Source organism: Pelophylax lessonae (genome assembly GCF_965119305.1).
Source record: "Pelophylax lessonae genome assembly, chromosome: 1".
Taxonomy (NCBI): domain Eukaryota; kingdom Metazoa; phylum Chordata; class Amphibia; order Anura; family Ranidae; genus Pelophylax; species Pelophylax lessonae.
The window spans coordinates 80,938,046-80,959,628 of record NC_138768.1 but is presented as its reverse complement, the minus strand read 5'-3'; the positions used below and the strand labels follow the sequence as shown (position 1 = coordinate 80,959,628).

At 45.7% G+C, this 21,583-nt stretch overlaps 1 protein-coding gene across 2 annotated transcripts in view; it reads right to left on the bottom strand.

Moving 5' to 3' along the window:
• The window catches only part of EGFLAM (EGF like, fibronectin type III and laminin G domains), a 305,415-nt gene that overhangs the window by 153,931 nt on the left and 129,901 nt on the right, over positions 1 to 21,583 (bottom strand). For both annotated transcript variants that reach the window (XM_082264828.1, XM_082264829.1), the window contains exon 2: positions 6,922 to 7,031. In XM_082264828.1, coding sequence (XP_082120954.1) covers positions 6,922 to 7,031 — 110 coding nt within the window. The remainder of the gene's footprint in view (positions 1 to 6,921; positions 7,032 to 21,583) is intronic.

Sequence of the window (21,583 nt, the reverse complement as noted above, 5' to 3'; positions counted from 1 at the left end):
ATCATCTCTCACCGCCCGCCCCACATCACCGCTGTACAGCCCTCACTCTAGGATAGGACGGAACCCACTCTGCCTCTGTGCTCAATGGACCAATGCACAAGTCTGTGGGTCTGTGACAATCTGCATCTGGTGGCAGGTGAGGTGGCAAGTGACAAGCTGCATATGGTGGCAGGTGAGGTGGCAAGTGACATGCTGCATTTGGTGGCAGGAGAGGTGGCAAGTCCAACATTGTATCTGGTGGCAGGAGACATGGCAAGTGACATACTGCATCTGGTGGCAGGCAACATGGCAAGTGGAAAGCTGCATCTGAAGGCAGGCAACGTGGCAAGTGACAAGCTGCATCTGAAGGCAGGAAACGTTCCAAGTGACAAGCTGCATTTGAAGGCAGTCAACGTGGCAAGGGACAAGCTGCATCTAGTGTCAGGCAACGTGGCAAGTGACAAGCTGCATCTGAAGGCAGGCGATGTGGCAAGTGACATGGTGCATCTGGTGGCAGGCAATGAGACAAGTGACAAGCTGCATCAGGTGGCAGGTGATGTGGCAAGTGACAACCTGCATCTGAAGGCAGGCGACGTGACAAGTGACAAACTTCATCTGGTGACAGGCGACGGTGGCAGGTGACACTCAGGGCTCCCACTGATTCTGCATTATGGTGAGTTGAACTATTTCATTTTATATTACAATGTAATAATAGAAAAAATGCACTACAATCATCCTGACACCATATCAATCATGGTGTCATGATGATTGAAGCGCTAACACCAGCCACTGTCCCGTTAAATTGGCCACAAAGAAATGTATCTCACCCATCGGTCCCTGGCACAATTTTCTTCCACAAAACAGGTCCCCAGAGCCAAAAATGTTAGGGACCACTGCGTTAGACAACTCTATTGGGTTTACTCCCCAATTGTCACCAGTTCCAATAGGGGTGAATCTCATCCATACCCCCCCCCCCTCATTGGGGGCCACATTTTTTATAAACAGTGAGGCTTTTAAGGGGACATTATTAAATAGAGTGCATATACTCTATATCTCATATACTCTACATATAAAGAGTGCACTACATACAGAGTGCGGAGCTCAGGCGTGCGTTAGGTACAGGGTTCAGAATGACACTGCATACAGTACAGAGTACTGTACATACAGAGTGCAGAGTTCAGGAGTATGGTGTTCACAGAGTGCAGGTTTCAGGCGTGTGCTATATACAGAGTGCAGAGTTCAGGAGTACGGTGTTCACAGAGTGCAGGTTTCAGGCGTGTGCTATATACAGAGTGCAGAGTTCAGGAGTACATTCCATACAGACTGCAGAGTTCTTGAGTGCACTACGCACAGAGTGTAGGGTTCAGGAGTGTGCCATGGACAGAGTGCAGAGTTCAGGGGTATGCTATGTACAGAGTGCAGAGTTCAGGGGTATGCTATGTACAGAGTGCAGAGTTCAGGGGTATGCTAAATAGAGAGTGCAGAGTTCAGGGGTATGCTAAGTAGACAAGTCAGAGTAGTTCAGGGTTATGCTATGAACAGAATGCAGAGTTCAGGGGTATGTTATGTGCAGAGTGCAGAGTTCAGGGGTATGCTATGTACAGAGTGCAGGGTTCAGGGGTATGCTATGTACAGAGTGCAGGGTTCAGGAGTGCATATTTCACTGGCAACTTTACAACGAAAAATGACACCCCTTTTCCCCCTAATCACCCCACCCCTCCAGTAGAGAGCTATCCCCCTAAACACAGCACAGAGTTTTCCATGAGAGTACCAGAGAGAACTTCTGCTGCAGAAAAGCAGCTATAACTTACCTCAGTAGTAGAGTGGTGAGTGCACGCTGTGGAAACAGGCTTTAGGAGGAACTACTGCCACTAGACTAGCGTGGCTCGGTGCATCTACCAGAAGAGCGCTGTCACTTGTAGACAAGGGAGCCATGCTTCTGTGTACAAGTGACAGCAGTGAGTGGAAAGCACAGGGTCAATGTCGGAAGGTGGCAGAACTCTGTTGCACCAAGTTCCAGCTTGACAGCTTGCCCTGCAGACACCAGTGCTGGCGCTATATCTTCTCTAAACTCCCAATGAAGTAGGGGCATTTTACTTCCACCAACACCAGGGAACTTACCACTCCTGCTGTATTACTCCCACTGACATCAGGGTACAGTAAAACCTTGGTTTGAGAGTGTTTTGCAAAACGATCAAATTTTTGTTATAAATTTTGACAGTAGACATACAATAAAACCTTGGATTGGGAGTACCTTGGACTCAGAGTGTTTTGTGAGACAAGCACAATGTTTTTTAAAATTTTGACTTGATAAATGAGCGATGTCTTGACATAAGAGTAGCGCCATGTCACAACTGTGTATAAAAGAGTAGAGTGGCACCTCTAAGTGTAGCAATATGGTTACATTTAATGAAGGTACAACATTTAGAAACTCACATGGTTGATGATTAAAAGAGGCCCATCCAAGAATGCAGGCATCCTGGGTAAAGCTGTCCACATAGACAATCCTCCACACCACCATCGATGTCATCTCTTCCATGCTGCGCTCCACAAACACTTCAAGTCTCGCTTTCAGATAGCTCTATTGCAGGATAGTCTTCCAGGTCACCATTGTAGACTGACAGCGGTGAGAGCCGGCGGTGAGGAGCATGGTCTATGTGGACAGCTTTACCCCAGATGCCTGCCTCCTTAGATGTGTCTCTTTTAATCATCAAACATGTGAGTTGTTAAATTTTGAACCTTCATTAACCACTTCCCGCAAAGTGATTTAGATCTACGTCGGCAGACTTTGCAGTGTTATATCGGGATGATGCCTCTAGCTAGAGGCACCATCCCGGTACCGTGGTTACAGCCGACGGTCGGCTTTCCGTCAGTAACGACTGATGCGGCTCGAGAGCCGCTCGGTCGTTACCTGGGTGAGCGGGAGGGGAAGTTCCCCCCCCCCTCCCGCCGCCTTCCGTGACTTTGAACGGGCCTCCCGTCCCACCGGGAGACCCGAGCACCCAGCCGGCGCTTCCGCCGGCTGGATGGAGTCCCGATCCCACGGGTGTGCGCAATTTTAAACCGTAACATGTTGGGTATCTATTAACTGGGCTAACTTTAGTATTTTTTAAATGCAGTGAAATGTGATTTTTCAAAATTTTTCCAAAAAAATTGCGTTTTAAAGACCGCTGCGCAAATACCGCGTGACAAAAAATATTGCAATGACCGACATTTTATTCTTCAGAGTCTTTGCTAAAATATATATATATATATATATATATATATATATATATAATGTTTGGGGGTTCTAAGTAGTTTTCTAGGAAAAAATACTGATTTTAACTTGTAAACAAAAAGTGTCCAAAATAGGGCTTAAAGAGGAAGTAAACCCTCCTCCCCTCCTCGGCAAGTTGTACCTATAGGTAAGCCTATATTAAGGCTTACCTATAGGTACTGTAAATATCTCCTAAACATGCACCGTTTAGGAGATATTTACCTTTCATGCAGCCAGTGACGTCACTGGCGCATGCGCTCTGAAGGACCGGCCGCTCGTGCCGTTCCTTCAGAGCCCTGTGCCGTGACCGTCGGCTCCCGTGCGCGTGCGCGGGAGTGACGTCACCGCGGCTCAGGCCAATCAGACTGAACATGTCGCCCGTCATACAGGTGAGTGAGCAGCACGGCGGGGGCTCGTTGTAAGGTAAGTATTTCATAATGAGCTAGTATGCGATGCATACTAGCTCATTATGTGTTTCTCTTGCAGGTTGTAAAAAAAAAAAAAAAACTTTGAAACGAGTTTACAACCTCTTTAAGTGGTTAAATGTAACCAAATTGCTACACTTAGAGGCGCCTCTCTTCTCTTTTATATTCTGTAGCTTCTGCTGTATTTTGCTTCTAATCCCTTTGTGGAGGCGGCAATTGTGGTTTGACATTTTATGGTTACACAACCTATCAGATTGCTATAATCTTTTTATATGGACTATAAACTGAAGGACTTATGAATAAATGGTTGTGGAACAAATCATCTGAGTTTCCATTATTTCTTATGGGGAAATTTGTTTGATATTAGCATGTTTCCGGAAATAATTATACTCGCAATCCAAGGTTTTACTGTATTTATTACTACTATTGCTGCTGCCAGAACATTTATCCCCCACTGATGCAGGAGCATTGAGTAATCCTACTAATCATTGATGCCCAGAATTTTTTACTCCAACCAATGCCCAAATATTTATAATTCCTACTGACCACTGACGCTGGGCCATATTTAATTCCAGCTGACACAGGGGCAATTACTCCCTTTATACACTCACACAGGGCATATTTTTTACTCCCAGGGATGCAGGGGCATTATTACATCTCACTGATGCCAGAGCAGTGACATTTAATAATTTCACTGACCAATGATGCCGTGCATTTTATTACTCCCAATGTTCTCTGACAGGGCATTATTCTTTTTTTTTCCTACTGGACACAATCTGGTCCCAAAATAGTCTGGCAGACCGCAAACTATCTCTTTTCATAAAAGTTTGAGGACCCCTTGGTATGACACAACTTTACACTTCCCTGCTAAAAGCTTGTTTAGGCTTTATACACTCCGGATTTTAAAAGAGCAATGTGTACAGCAAGCTTTTACAAAACATTTATAAGCTTTCAGCTAGCTTCCAGCAGCTTTCTTTAGAAATACTTGAAGCACTACTTGAACCTTGTTGAAGGCCCGCTAGCAACGTGTTTGAATTGAGAGTCACAATTCCCATTAAGATCTCCGTTCAGCATCCACAAACTGAAGCTAAGGGGTTTTAAAGGCTTGCAGAAAGCATTGTAAATGCTTTTGTGAAAACTTTCTCTACACATTGCTCTTCGTGAGCACAGGTCATTGATGCCTAAATGTCCAACCTAAATTTAGCATGCATCAGGTAACCTAAAAACCAATGGAACTACAGTGCTTCACAAAAGTAAATACACCTCTCACATTTTGTAAATATTTTATTATATTTTTTCATGTGACAACACTACAGTATGTAAAGTAACACAATGTAAAGTAGTGAGTGTACAGCTTGAATAACAGTGTAAATTTGCTGTCCCCTGGAAATAACTCAACACGTAGCCATTAATGACTAAACCACTGGCAATAAAAGTGAGTACACCCCTAAGTGAAAATGTCCAAATTGGGCCCAATTAGCCATTTTCCCTCCCCGGTGTCATGTGACTCGTTAGTGTTACAAGGTCTAAGGTGTGAATGGGGAGCAGGTGTGTTAAATTTGGTGTTATCACTCTCACATACTGGTCACTGGAAGTTCAACATGGCACCTCATGGCAAAGAACTCTCTGAGGATCTGAAAAAAGGCTATAAGAAGATTGTCAAGACCATGAAACTGGGCTGCAGCAAGGTGGCCAAGACCATACAGCGGTTTAACAGGACAGGTTCCACTCAGAACAGGCCTCGCCAATGGTTGACCAAAGAAGTTGAGTGCATATACTCAGTGTCATATCCAGAGGTTGTCTTTGGGAAATAGATGTATGAGTGCTGCCTGCATTGCTGCAGATATTGAAGGGATGGGGGGTCAGTCTGTCAGTGCTCAGACCATACGCCGCACACTGCATCAAATTGGTCTGCATGGCTGTCGTCCCAGAAGGAATCCTCTACTAAAGATGATGCACAAATAAACAGTTTGCTGAAGACAAGCAGACTAAGGACATGGATTACTGGAACTGATGAGACCAAGATAAACTTTTTTGGTTCAGATGGTGTCAAGCATGTGTGATAGCATACAGGTGAGGAGTAAAAAGACAAGTGTGTCTTGCCTACAGCATGGTGGTGGGAATGTCATGGTCTCGGGCTGCATAAGTGCTGCTGGCACTAGGGAGCTACAGTTCATTGAAGGAACCATGAATGCCAACATGTATTGTGACATACTGCAGCAGAGCATGATCCCCTCCCTTCAGAGACTGGGCCGCAGGGCAGTATTCCAACATAATAATAACCTCAAACACACCTCAAAGATGACCACTGCCTTGCTAAAGAAGCTGAGGGTAAAGGTGATGGACTGGCCAAGTATGTCTCCAGACCTAAATCCTATTGAGCATCTGTGGAGGTGGAGGAACGCAAAGACTCTAACATCCACCAGCTCCGTGATGTCGTCATGGAGGAGTGGAAGAGGACTCCAGTGGCAACCTGTGAAGCTCTGGTCAACTCCATGCCCAAGAGGATTAAGGCAGTGCTGGAAAATAATTGCGGCCACACAAAATATTGACACTTTGGGCCCAATTTGGATATTTTGACTTAGGGGTGTACTCACTTTTGTTGCCAGCTGTTTAGACATTAATGGCTGTGTGTTTAGTTATTTTGAGGGGACAACAAATTTACACTGTTATACAAGCTGTACACTCACTACTTTACATTGTAGCAAAGTGTCATTTCTTCAGTGTTGTCACATGAAAAGATATAAAAAAATATTTACAGATATGTGAGGGGTGTACTCACTTTTGTGAGATACTGTATAAGAGCAATGTGTGTACAGAAGGCTTTGCCAAGAACCACCAGCTGTGCAAAGTGTTGGCTGATGTCTTCCATAGTGCTGATAAAGGGGTGACCGCAACCTTCAGCTCCTTTTGGGGGTTATTTAAGGCTTCTAAAAATCTGGTGAAAACTTTGCAAATGATTTGTAAAAGCTTTATGAACACACAATTCTCATAAAAGATAAGCTCTACTAAGCCTTTAGGTGGAAGAAGAAGATGAAAATGAAGGGAATTCTGGAAGGAGGAAGAATAGGCTCCAGCAGCATTCTGTATGTCCTAGGCACTATATTGGCTCTTTGGCCTGTCATAGCTTTTATTACACTCATGGTATCTTATGTATTGGTTGCATTCTTTTCACACAGCTTTAAGAAAAAAAAAGTTTACTTTAGCAAGTGTGTGATCCTTCCTGCTATGTAAAATACCATTACTAATTTGATTACTTACAGTATAGCCATTGATGGTGCTTGCGTGTTGTCGGGGCATTCTCCATTGTACACTGAAAGCTGTGCAGTTTATGGCTTCAAGATTGATGTCCAGTGGAGGTCCCAATCGTTCTGTTAATTATTAGAAAGAATAAGGAATTAGATTGTATTGCAATATTCATAATGTATATGTTTTCATTTCTCTTATTTAAAGCACATTTGTGATAAACAAGCACATGAGACTATGGCGGTACCCAAGAAACATTTATGAGAAATAAAAATGTGTAGCATTTATTTCAGTCTCAAAACATATTTGTGATACAAGACAGGGGCGTAACTACAGGGGTTGCAGGGGTTGCAATTGCAAGTGGGCACCATGCTCCAGGGGCCCTGTGCGACTCCCTTGTACACCTGGATAGGAGGGACGGCGGGGCAGCATGTAGAGAAATGACTGACCTCCTTTTTCCTCCTGTAGCTGCAGGAGGAAAATTGAAGAGATTTTTAATTTACCAGACTATTGCGCGGTCATGCGACGCTGTACCCACATAAAATTGACGTCCTTTTTATTCCCCACAAATAGAGCTTTCTTTTAGTGGTATTTGATCACCTGTGCTATTTTTTTTTTTTGCGCTATAAACAAAAAAAGAGCGAAAATTTTGAAAAAAAAAACAATATTTTTCACATTCTGCTATATAATATTCTCAAAAAAAAATGTAAAAATCAAAATTTTTTAACATTTTAGGCCAATTTGTTTTCTGCTACGTATTTTTGGTAAAGAAAAATCCCAATAAGCGTATTTTGATTGGTGTGCGCAAAAGTTATCGCGTCTACTAACTACAGGAAAGATTTATGTCATTTTTATTGTTTTTTATTTTACTAGTAATGGTGGCAATCTGCGATATTTAGCGGGACTGCGAAATTGTGGCGGACAGATCGGACCCCTAACTGACATTTTTGACACTTTTGGGGGGCCCAGTGACATTACTACAGTAATCAGTGCTAAAAATATGCACTGTTACTGTAATAATGACACTGGCAGGGAAGGGGTTAACACTATGGGTGATCAAGGGGTTAAATATGAGCCTAGGGGAGTGATTCTAACTGTGGGGGGGCGTGACTTCTGAAATGACCATAGAGACATGTGATCCTATATAGAAGGATGACACAGGCTCTATGATCATTTCAAGGAGAAGAATGGTCAGCTGTGTTTACAAAAGCTGACTGTTCCTTCTCTCTCAGCGGGGAACGATCGCGGGTGTCAATGGGAGCCGCCTGCCCGCTGCATCGGTTTCCCCGCTGACGAGCGGGGGACGGAAGCGCGGCGCCAGCGGCGCGCGCTCGCCCCCTAGACTCCCGAGAGCGAGTGCCGTACATGTACGTCGATTTGCCTGGGAGAGGCTGCCTGCCACAGTACATCTGCAGCGGGCGGTCGTAAAGTGGTTAAAGGCTGGAATTGTTTGTTCTAAAATATTAAACTTGTTATACTTACCTGCTCTGTGCAATGTCATTGCACAGAGAGGCCCTGAACCTCCTCTTCTGAAGTCCCTCGCCAGTGTTATTAGTGTACCATTTCAAAATAATGCTGTTTTTGTTAAGCCAAAGATAACTTAAAGCGGAGTTCCACCCAAAAAATTTTTTTTACGTAAAAATACCCCTAGGACAGGGCTAGTGCATTTAAACAATGATAGCCTCTGAACTGTCCCCTGTTTAGTGTACCTTTAAGAAGAATTACTTACCTTGTAAATGTCTTGTCCAGCGCTGCCATCTGCAGTGAGGGCAGCTGAAGCTGCAGTGTCCCTCTTCGTGTCCCTCTTCCTGGATTTCGGAATCCCAGAATGCCATGCCTCGTCACTTCCTGTGCAGGCGCGTCATCCCGCAGCCGCATTCCTTGTCATTGCGCATGCCCAGAAGCTGTTCTCGTGCCTGCATCGGAAGTGACGAGGGACACCGGTGCCGGCGCATTGACTCCTGGGATTGATGACACTCATCTCCCCCGGCAGTCAATGCAAAGCAGGAAATGACTTCGGGGGCCGCGGCCGCATAAGGAGGAAGTGGCAGGAAGGTAAGTTAATTTTCATTTAAAATAAGGTAAGTGAAACTAAAAAAAAATAATAATTATCCAATTCATTTTTAGAATGTTTTAATATTATTTATGGTGTAAAGTTGAAAATTAGGGTGGAACTCCTCTTTAAAGAGTCATTGTAATAATTGTTTGTTCACTTTGCCACATTTAAAAAAAAAAAAAAAAAAAAAATCAATTTTATTATTAAAAGTTGCACTTACATCTAAGACATGGAATGGAAGCATTAATGATATACGATAACAAACACGGCCGCCTGCAGTCACTTCACACGGTCCGCACTGCAGGCGGCCATGTTTGCCATTATCGTGTATCATTAATGCTTCCATTCCATGTCTTAGATGTAAGTGCAACTTTTAATAATAAAATTGATCGTTATTAAGGTAATGCACTATTAGTCCCCTTTTTCTCTCTGCATACGTTTCTCATTATACATGGGGAGTATTAGTTACCCTGCTATGCTTTTCAGCTTTGGATTTTGAACAGAGGGGGATTTTCATCTTGCACCAGAATGTTGGATTCTATATTCAGGTAAGCGGCCATTACCTTATCCCACACTTGGGTGGTTTTAGGAGCAACTGGAGGAGTTTATTTTAATTCAGCTCACTTTGTGCCACTGGCTGTGGTATCCTTTTTTCTTGCACATGGGAACCCAGGCAGAACATTAACTCATCCTTATGCCTCTTACACACGCAACGATTATCAACCGACCGATTGGCCGACTTTTGTCCAGGGTGGTGTTTTGTTGGTTGGAATGTGCCTAGACTGCACACGAATTTTCTCGGCCAACAAAAATCTACTTCAGAAGTGATGTCATGTGCTGGTTTACTTTCCATGTGTTTTTTCTTCTCTGAGCATGCCCAGTCTTGCTCATCAGATTTTTGTCTGCCGAAATCTGTACTGACTGACGGAAAATCGGCCGTTGTGTTGACAGCCAACAAAAATTTTATAGCATGCACACCAGATTTTTTTCGGCCGAAAAGTCGGAGTCGGTTGTCGGAAGCATCATACTAACAAGCCGAAAATCGGCCGATCGGACGTTGGCCGAAAATTCACGGCCAATAATCGATGCGTGTGTATGGGGCTTTAGTGATTAGGCATCAAGTGCATACAAGACAATGATGGAACTCATCACTGAGGTTCCCTCTGTGTGAGAGCAATTTTAAACCCCCCATTTAGCTACTGCCCAAATACAAAAACATATTTAATGATAGATAGATAGATAGATAGATAGATAGATAGATAGATAGATAGATAGATAGATAGATAGATAGATAGATAGATAGATAGATAGATAGATAGATAGATAGATAGATAGATAGATAGATAGATAGATAGATAGATAGATAGATAGATAGATAGATATTCCTCCAGTATGAATTAAATGATGAGGCGCTTGCTGACTGACACCATTGGAGCATGGTTGAAGCATCATAAGCATTGCCTCCTACAACCCTTCTGCCGTAGAAGTGAGCAGTGTCTAGAGGCAATCCCAGCACCCATCCAACCCACATCTAGTATGAATGGACCCTTAGTCCCGGTTCACATTTGTGCGATGCGGGAACGCTGCGAATATGCAGTGTGATCCCGCATCGCATCCGCACCCCTGGCAATGGGTGTCAATTAAAAGTTAACGACACCCCCAGTTGCGATCGCATATCGCAGTGCGCTCTGCAAGTTTACACAGAATCGGATCGCACTAGTGTGATCCACTATGCGATCCGATTCTGCAGCAGATAAAAAAAAGGGTCAGGTATGAGTTTAGTGTGGATGCGGTGCGAATTCAGTCATACAAAGTGTATGGCTTAAATTTGCACCGCACATGAGATCGCATGTAATTTAGGAGCAGTGCACTCCGAATTACATGCGATCTCCGCGATCGCACTAATGTGAACCGGGGCTTAACCTCCCTGGCGGTCTGATTATGTCAGGATTTCTGTGCTAAAAGCGGTACATTGTTTTGCATGGAAATCTGTTGTTTTACATTTTAAGATTCACCCTCTCCTGCGATCCCCCGCCGTCCTCCCGCCGGCACCTGTCTTCCGCTTCCCTTCCCTGCGAGCGTTGCAACACAGGGGGGTGGAACCGGCTAAAAAATGTAAATACACTAAATAACATGATACAAAGCTGTGATCCTAACGGATTACACTGTATCATGCCATTTCACCACAGGATAGCACCTGGTGACTTTTCCAGTGCCCTCCCTGTGCTTTTCCAATGCTGTGTGCCTGGAAAATAGAGAACGACCATGGCGTCCAAAAAGCCTTCTTTTTGCGCAAAAGCGCTTTTAGATGAACTGGAAAACAGCGACAGCGAAACGGAGTTACTTGATGATGGAAAATTCGTCAACAGGTTTTTTCTGGCACATCGCTTTGTTGGAAATTCTGAAGAATCATTTGATATATTTCCCAAATTCCACAAGCTATGTGCCAGAAAGAGACATCAGAATCTTTGCTGTCGTCACTTTCCGTACCTGATGACCAATGTTCCCCCTAAAGTGCGCGCATGCGCGGACGCGCAGTGAAATTTATGGTCCCGCGCAAGCAGCTATGTAGACCGCGCACCTATTTAGACAGCGCAGACATGGCGGCCAGGGGGAAGAGTGTGCGCCCCGAGAGCACGCCCATTGTGTGACAATAGCGAATGAAAATTCGCTATTGTCACACGGATCCTCCTCCTGGCCAATCAGGGAGCGGGTCCTGCCGCTTCCTGATTGGCCGAAAGGCCAACTTCATGCCATTGGCCGAGGAGGAGGCGCCGGGACTCGGGAGGACGGAGACGCGGGAAGCCGGGGACTGAAGAGTGACCGGACTGTCCGTGAGGTAAGTGCACTGGGGGGTCTCGCTCGCTGGGGCCAAGTCACTCACGGGGGGCCAAGTCACTCACGGCTGGTGGTCAAACACCAGAAGATCCACTCAGCCAGGAGGCATCGCTGGAAGTGCTGGGGAGAGCGGAGGATCGCTGCCATCGTACCCAGGGAAATCAGAGCTCTCGCTTAGAACGTCCTACACCTCACTCCATGCAGGTAAGGCAATGCCACCCCCCTCATCTTTTTACAGTACTGTAATGTAGCCCAGTTAATATCTTTTTAAACAAAAACAGTTCCACAATAGATGAGGTAGCCTACCCCTATTAAGGGGCCAGATGGCATTTCATGCTGTGACATGTAGTTCCACAATAGCCGAGGTTCCCTTCCCCTAGTATAGGGCTAGCTGGCAAGTCATGCTGTGACTTGTAGTTCCACAATAGCCAACGTTTCCTTCCCCTAGTATAGGGCTAGCTGGCAAGTCATGCTGTGACTTGTAGTTCCACAATAGCTGAGGAAGCCTTCCCCTAGTATAGGACCAGCTGGCAGGTAATGCTGTGATTTTTAGTTCCACAACAGCCTAGGTAGCCTGCCCCTGGTAAAAGGCCAGATGGCAGGTTAAGCTGTGACTTGTAGTTCTACAATAAATGAGGCTGCCTACCCTAAGTATGGGGCCAGCTGGTAAGTCATGCTGTGACTTGTACTTCCATAATGGCTGACGTAGCCTACCCCTGTATAGGACCAGCTGGTAGGTTATGCTGTGACTTGTAGTTCCACAATGGCTGAGGTAGCCCATCCCTGCTATAGGACCAGCTGGCATGCTGTGACTTGTAGTTCCATGGCAGTGGGCTATTCCAGCAATGAGTGTCACCTATTGAACATTTATTATTGCTATTACCTTTAGACTGAGCAATTTCCTCAAAAATCGTATATTGTCACAAAAAGTGCATGTTGCCATTAACTAATGGGCTATAGCTTGATAGAATATTAGTAAATCGTATTAACTGTTCACAACCAATTTTACAGTATAGTATACTGTAAAATTGGCTGAACGGTTAATACGATTTACTAATATTCTATCAAGCTATAGCCCATTAGTTAATGGCAACATGCACTTTTTGTGACAATATACGATTTTTTAAGAAATTGCTCGGTCTACAGGTTTGCGCTCAAAAATTTTTTTATTTGCTCAGCAATGTAAAAAATTAGAGGGAACATTGCTGATGACGAATTTTCCCACGAATCGCTATCGCTCAGTTCTTCAAGTAACTCCGTTTCTCTGTCGCTGTTTTTCAGTTCGTCTAAAAGCGCTTTTGCGCAAAAAAGAACGCTTTTTGGACGCCATGGTCGTTCTCAATTTTCCAGGCACAAAGCACTGGAAAGCACAGGCAGGGCACTGGAAAAGTCACCAGGTGAAATCCTGTGGTGAAATGGCATGATACAGTGTAATCCGTTAGGATCACAGCTTTGTTTAATGTCATTTGGTGTATTTACACTTTTGAATTTGCCGCCGGTTCCACCCCCCTGCGTCGCAAAGCTCACAGGAGGGAACTGTAAGGTAAGTGTCGTCAATCGGCCGTGCACAGAGCGGGGAGAGAGTGTCAGGATGCCGGGGAGGACGGCGGGGGGAGCGCAGGGAAGGTGAGTAACATTCTGGGGTAATCCCGAGTGTGGCACGGGGTTATCGCTTTTGGTACTGAAAGTTAACCCCGAGCCACACTCGGGAATACCGCCAGGGAGGGTAAAGCACAGTCTGTACATACCCTAAACAGAATGGGAACAAAGGCTTATAAAAATGGCGAAGGAAGTTGGGACTCCTCCAAGTTCCTACAAAAAACAGGGCATCCAAGTGTTCTTTCCATCAAACGGTTCTTATTAAATTCTTTTAAAATTTTGCAGTAGTCAAAGTTGGATCTTTAATGAAAACCTGCTCTGTGCTCTACAAATGTTCACACACAATTTTGGAAACTTTCTCTTCAGATGAGGCAGATGTGTTCAGAGAGGCAGAATGAAGGTATCTGCAGTTTTATCTTCTGTCATGTATTCTTAGCATCTGTTCAGATAGGTGGACACTGATCTAAAGGGAAAAAAATGCTTTAAAATCTGCCATGTATTCTACAGAACTTTGAGAACTCGGCAGCACTCAATAAAGTAAAGGTGCGCCTCGGTTATCAAAGTTTCCGAAACAAAAAATGTCTGTGTTGCTCATGGAAAAGCAGTCAAATTTAAACTTGGTAGTTTTAAATCTGAATCAGATGGATTGCTGTGAAGTAATACAAGCAAGCAGTTTTTATCTCAAGTATTTATAGGAATTAAAACAAAAACACAAACTCTTTGCCACTGTGCCCCAGAAGACCTGTGGAGTCTCCAGCAGACCCAAGCTATAAGCAGGGTGCAGAAGGGCGATGGATGCGGTGCCATGAAGAGCTTATGCTTGGCCATTGGCAGGCAAAGCAGTAGCCCTTTCCTTTCTGGCCTATTTTGTTTTCTTTTTAGGTCTTTTAGTCCTTCTAGGTCAGATTGACAATACACTGCACGAGATGATAAAGACCTCATTAGGTCACTGCATTAACAGTCTTCTTTCAGATTTAGTCTTCATTGGTCATCATCAAGGTCCAGCCTTCATAGCAGAAGCTCTGTATCCTCCTTTAAGACTCTGTGTGAGCCATGCTATGCCCAGGTGGTTGGAAAAGAGGATGGTGATTTCCAGCAAATGGAATCTCTGGTGAGGCGCGTAGTGCAAGAATCCCTTAAAGAGTGGGGTACAAGCCACACGCAAAGTCCAACAGCCGTTACGGCGTGTTCTCCCACTAAGGACGGTCAGGAGGAACTGGAACTGTCCTAACCAAGCAATCCATCTATGAAGACCTCAGACAGTGAGGCAGAGCAAGATGAGTCCCTTTGCCCTTGTGACGCCTTTGGTCAAGGCAATGAAGGGGGCATTTACATGAGTAGAACCTGCAAAGCAAGAGGAAGTTCTTTAAGCACCTCTAGAGAGAGCGTTCTAATTTCCCATTCCTAATGAAAATAAGGAACATCAGGCAAGCAAGCATGTTGCTCTTCCTTGGAACATGCAGTGAATGGCCTGAAAGTCCGTCTGGGCTCCATTGGCTATGTTTAAAGTGATGGAAATGTGTCGGTTTCCATGGTGAGGCTCCAACTGATATCATCCGCATAGTGGCGTGGGTTATGCTCCCGTCAGTTACGGCAAAGTGAGTGCTATGGCTGGGGCCTGGGCTTGCTGATTCCGCCTCTAACAGGCGTAGTGTAAGATCCCTTTGAGGGAGCTTCATCTTTTGGCAAGCTGGAAGGCACTGTAACCCGGGCCACAGTTGGCAAGTTGGGCCTTACCTCAGGACGGGCGCCTGCTAGGCCAGAAGACAATACAGTCTAGAGGACATAGTTCAGAGTATGTGAAGGTCACACAATTTACAGACCAGGTCTGGATTTAAGGCCTGATATCTCCTCAGAAGTAGGCTAAAAGCTTGAGTTTGAGCCTCAGACTATTGGAGCGGTCTTTTCAGGATACGCATGGTCCATCAGAAGTCCTCCTCATCTTGGATTAGTTTCCATGGATTTTGCCTCACTCTGAAGTAAAATAAAGCATATTCTCTTGTATTACTTAAAGTCACTGGAGTCGCAAAGTGATGTTGTGCCAGTCCCAGAATGCGAGAGATTACAGGGCATGTACTCGCCCCTCTTTATGGTCATGAAGAGAAGCGGCTTGCGGAGGCTGATTTTAGACCTCGTGCACCTGAATCAATTTTCATCAAAAGGAGAGGTTCAAGATGGAAACATTTTCCCTGATTCATAGGGGGTCCAGCCAGTCGACTGGCATTTTTCCAACTGACCTAAAGATGCTTACTTTCATGTGCCCATTGTAGAACACTTCCGCAAGTTCCTTCAGTTCGCCATAGGTCAAGACCATTTCCAGCTCGCTTGTCTACCATTTGGGCTTTCAACATCACCCTGTGTGTTTTCAGGATCTGATTGGTTGTTAAAGTCTTTATCAAAGCAAGGAGAATACGCCTCCATAGTTACTTGGATGTCCTTTTCCTGCTGTCCCAAGACAGAGGGCAGCTGCTGGAGCCCTGAGCTCAGATCTTTTCAATGCTCCTCAGATTAGCTGATTCTAGAAAAGAGACACCTGGAGCCCACTCAGTCACTTGTGTGCCTCAGGGCTCAGTTCGATATAATCAAGAGGACCATTGTCTCTGGATCCCGATGTTCTGGAACAGAATGCGCCTGGTCCTGTCTTCTTTCCACATGCGCGCATTTCAAAGTCTAAAATGATCGACACTATGGTGTTTACGGATCGGATGGTCAAGTGGATGCTCTGGAGAAGGTGGCCTTCCCGGAAGGGGTTTCTCCAGCAGTGGGAGCCAGGAAACAGGTCATACATAACCTCAGTCATAAGAGGGAGTCCCCTGGTGGCTGCAATGAAGAAACTGGCTCATTTACCATTCCACTGCCCCATTTCCTGGTTCACAATCACTTCAAATACCACCAATATGAGATGGGGGGGTTTGCTGCCTGTTAGGGTTAGCTCAAGGCAGGCAGGGCTGTAAATTTCATAAGATTGGGTTGAACATTCTGAAAGTATGGACAGCCTTCTGTGCCCTACAGGCCTTTCACCATATAACAAAGGGAGCGTCAGTGCTATTAAGCTATTGAACACCATGGCAGTTTCCTACATTAAAAGACGAGGGGGCATTTACAGCCTGTTCTCTATTACAGGAAGCGTAACCAGTTATGTCTCGGGCTCAGAAGAATCGAGCCTACATCTTAGAGGCTCATGTCCCCAGAGTCCAGAATATTCTAACAGACTTTCTTTCCAGAGTCCTGTTGGACAACAATGAATGGTCTCTACATGTGGAGCTTTTTCAGGTGCAGAAGCCTGAGGGATCATTGGAATTGCATCGGGGCCTGTGCGTTTCTTCAAGTCCTGGTAACTGAGAGCCTTGGGACCTGTCAACTACAGTGTGCAGTGTGGTAGTTGTAGAGCAGGGGTGGGGAACCTTTTTTCTGCCAAGGGCCATTTGGATTTTTGTAACAAAATAATCAACTTAAAAATTAGCCTGTTATATTTGACCACAGCGTGCCACCTTTCAATGCAGAGAGACCACAGCGTGCCCCCTTTCAATGCAGAGTGAGCACAGTGTGCCCCCTTTCAATGCAGAGTGAGCACAGTGTGCTCCCTTTCAAAGCAGAGAGACCACAGCGTGCCCCCTTTCAATGCAGAGAGACCACAGCGTGCCCCCTTTCAATGCAGACTGACCACAGCGTGCCCCCTTTCAATGCAGAGAGACCACAGCATGCCCCCTTTCAATGCAGAGAGACCACAGCGTGCCCCCTTTCAAAACAGAGAGACCACAGCATGCCCCCTTACAATACAGACTGACCACAGTGTGCCCCCTTACAATGCAGACTGACCACAGCATGCCGCCTTACAATGCAGACTGACCACTGCGTGCCCCCTTACAATGCAGACTGACCACAGCGTGCCCCCTTACAATGCAGACTGACCACAACGTGCCCCCTTACAATGCAGACTGACCACAGCATGCCCCCTTACAATGCAGACTGACCACAGTGTGCCCCCTTACAATGCAGACTGACCACTGCATGCCCCCTTACAATGCAGAGAGACCACAGCGTGCCCCCTTACAATGCAGACTGACCAAAGCGTGCCCCCTTACAATGCAGACTGACCACTGCGTGTACCCTTACAATGCAGACTGACCACTGCGTGCCCCCTTACAATGCAGACTGACCAAAGCGTGCCCCCTTACAATGCAGACTGACCAAAGCGTGCCCCCTTACAATGCAGACTGACCACTGCGTGTACCCTTACAATGCAGACTGACCACTGCGTGCCCCCTTACAATGCAGAATGACCACAGCGTGCCCCCTTACAATGCAGAATGACCACAGCGTGCCCCCTTACAATGCAGAATGACCACAGCGTGCCCCCTTACAACGCAGACTGACCACAGCTTCCCCCCTTACAATGCAGACTGACCAAAGTATGCCCCCTTCAATGCAGACTGACCACAATGCAGAGTGAACAGTGTGCCCCCTTAAAATGTAGAGTGAACAGCGTGCCCCCTTACAATGCAGAGTGAACAGCGTGCCCCCTTACAATGCAGAGTGAACAGCGTGCCCCCTTAAAATGCAGAGTGGACAGCGTGCCCCCTTAAAATGCAGAGTGGACAGCGTGCCCCCTTAAAATGCAGAGTGAACAGCGTGCCAAGCCCCCCCGACCAGTGCACTTGACTTACCTTCCTCTCTTCGAGTCCTCCCGCGTCCCGCCTCCTCCTCGGCAATGGCATTGGCTGAGGAGAGGGAGGATCCGTGAGACAATAGCGAATTTTCATTCGCTATGTCACACAAATGGGCGGGCTCGAGGTGCACTGCTCTGCGCCTCGGGTCCACCCTTTTCGGAGACTCAGTGTCAGGACGGATCCAGTAATCCATGTCCCTAGTCTCCTTGTCTTCAGCAAACTGTTTGTGGGCTTTCTTGTGCATCATCTTTAGAAGAGGCTTCCTTATGGGACGACAGTCATGCAGACCAATTTGATGCAGTGTGCGGGGTATGGTATGGACACTGACAGGCTGACCAACCCCCCCCCCCCCACCCCTTCCACCTCTGTAGCAATGCTGGCAGCACTCATATGTCTATTTCTCAACGACAACTTCTGGATATGACGCTGGGCATGTACACTCAACTTCTTTGGTCAACCATGGCGAGGCCTGTTCACAGTGGAACTTGCCCTGTTAAACTGCTGTATGATCTTGGCCACCATGCTGCAGCTCAGTGGCAGAGCTAGACCTTTAAAACAGGGGTGGCAAAGGGGTGGCAAGGTATTATTTTGGGGGGGTCAATATACAAAGTGGCAGGATAAAGATAGATGGTCAGCCTGAAGGTGTGTGGGCAGCCTATATAAAGGAGATGAGAAAGGTGAAGATGGATGGTCAGGTTATGTAGAGGCAGGATGGAGGTGGATAGGCATTCTACAGTATATAGGGGAAGGCAGGCAAGATGAAGTCAGGAAGACAGATTTTGTAGGGGCAGGATGGAGGTGGATGGATATTCTATAAATGGGAGGTGGGCAGAAATGGAAAGGGTATGCGGAGGCAGAATATAGTTGGGTGGGCAGGCTATATAAGGGAAGTGGGCAGGGTGAAAATGGGTGGCAATGTTGTGCAGAGACAGAAAGAAGATCAGTGAACAGACAGGGTATGTGGGTGGGAAGTCTATATAGCATTGGGTTGGCAGGCAGAATGAGGTGGAGGTGGAGGCAGGATGGACATAGGTAGGCGGTCTATATAGGGCAGGTGGTTAGGCAGGCAGTATAGGGTGAGGGCAGGATGGATTTAGGGTTCTAGTATAGAGCTGGGTAGGTAGACAGTACAGGGTCAGGTTAGGATGGACTTGTGTAAGGAGGCAGTCATTCTGGGTGGATGAAGTATGGGGTGGGGGCAGGATAGAGTTGAGTAGGCAGGCAGTATAGAGTGGGGGCACTATAGAGATGGGTGAGAAGTCTATATAAGGCAGTTGGATAGGCAGGCAGTACAGGTTTGGTGCAGGATGGATTTAGGCTGGCAGTAGAAAGCTGGGTAGGCAGGCAGTAGGTAGGGTCAGCGTAAGATGGAGTTTAGTTGGAGGCAGTATGAAGTGGGGGCAGGGTGGAGTTTAGTAAGCAGGCATTCCTAGTGAATGCAGTCGAGTAGGCAGGCAATAAGGATGGAGTTGGGTAGGCAGGAATTATGGGGTTTTGGCAGGATGGAGCTGGGTGAGCAGTATATATAGGGCAGCTGGAGTTGAGTGACAATCAGACTTACTACTCTTCACCGCCGCCGCTCAGGTCAGGTCACTCCGAGTCCTGCTTCCTCTCCAGGGCACGCTGAGGCTCCTCTCCTCCACGAGCTGCAGCTCCGCCCCTCCTGACTGACATCAGCAGCAGGGAATCCCCGGCCCGCCCCCTACAGCTGTCGGCAGGGCAGCAGAAGACAGAGAGAGGAGTTAGCCAGAGCCGGCGGGCGGACCACGTTTGTGATTTGGCGGCGATCAGCGATGCACGAAAGCAAACAGATATTGTGTGTGGAATTTGGAATTGCAGACGCCCATGAGCGGGGTGGCAACAGGGGTGGCAAGGACTTCGTCTGGGGTGGCAATTGCCACCCCAGCTAGCCCTCTGGCTCCGCCACTGCTGCAGCTTAGTTTTAGGGTCTTGGAAATCTTCTTATAGCCTAGGCCATCTTTATGTAGAGCAGCAATTCTTTTTTTCAGATCCTCAGAGAGTTCTTTGCCATGAGGTGCCATGTTGCCACTGATCAGTATGGGAGAGTGAGAGCGATAACACCAAATTTAACACACCTGCTCCCCATTCACACCTGAAACCTTGTAACACTAACCAGTCACATGACACTGGGGGAGGGAAAATGGCTAATTGGGTCCAATTTGGACATTTTCACTGAGGGGTGTACTCACTTTTGTTGCCAGCGGGTTTAGACATTAATGGCTGTGTGTTGAGTTATTTAGAGGGGGCAGCAAATTTACACTGTTATACAAGCTGTACACTCACTACTTTATATTGTAGCAAAGTGTCATTTCTTCAGTGTTGTCACATGAAAAGATATAAAATATTTACAATGTGAGGGGTGTACTCACGTCTGTGAGATACTGTAAATATATATATATATATATATATATATATGTATATATATCTGTCATCTGTGTATTTATGTGTTTGGCCGGAGTTCAGATTCGTTTCATGACTTTTCTTCTTTTTCTTTATATTTAATAATTTTTAACCTTTGCTTTGTAGAAAGACAACGTAGACTTTTGGTACAGATGTTTTGCATCCACTGAAAACTGCTGAAGATCCTAATTTTGATTTATTTTATGATAAAAAAGCATATTTCTTTTTACCAGTGGCTCAGCTGTGGCATATTTTCAAAATGATATTACAAAAGCTAAATTATTCCTTTGTGTAATTACATTTTTTAAATGTACTGTTCTAATAATGAGCCATACACAGAACGTCTTTTAATGGAATTATTTATGAACACGAATCCCAGATTTCTGCAGAGTCTGCAGGATATCGTTGAGTGCTAATGAGAGAAAAACAATATTCAATGGTATATATACACTTTGTTATGTTGAGCTTTGCATCTTGAAATAGTCATTATCTTAAGAAGTCATTATCAGTCAAATCAGCAAAATATCTGAAATAGAACTTCCTATGCTTTGTATACATCGGCTGTTTCTGCAACATATCTGTGCAATTGTTCCATTCTTTAATACCTTCAATATTTCAGTGGAATCTAGAGAAATCCCAACATTTATTGACTTATGAAGGATCAAGTCAAACAAAAAAAAAAAGAAGTGATCATATGGGCCAGAAAATGTTGCCAATTTCCCATGACATTGGTGTATGTGTGTTTTTTTGTTAAGATCAAGCCAAGTCACCTTAACCAATTGCAACGTCACACCTAACCATAGCACAGGTGATCAGGCACTGTAGCTGGCTCTGTGCTCTTCACCTATAGCAGACCCCTTTCTCATAAGGCAAGCAGGCCTACCGGTACTCGGTTGCCCCTAGGTCTTATACACAATGCTATAGTGCCTGGCGACCACACTGGGGCAGGCATAAGCTAAGCACAGCAAACAGTTACTAGCAGTTGGAAGACAGGCAGATGGCAGTCCCGGTTCAAGGCAGGCGACGTTCAGAGGGTAGACAGGGTCAAATCCATGGTAAAAAAGGCAAGCAGAGTTCGGAGATTAGTCCAAAG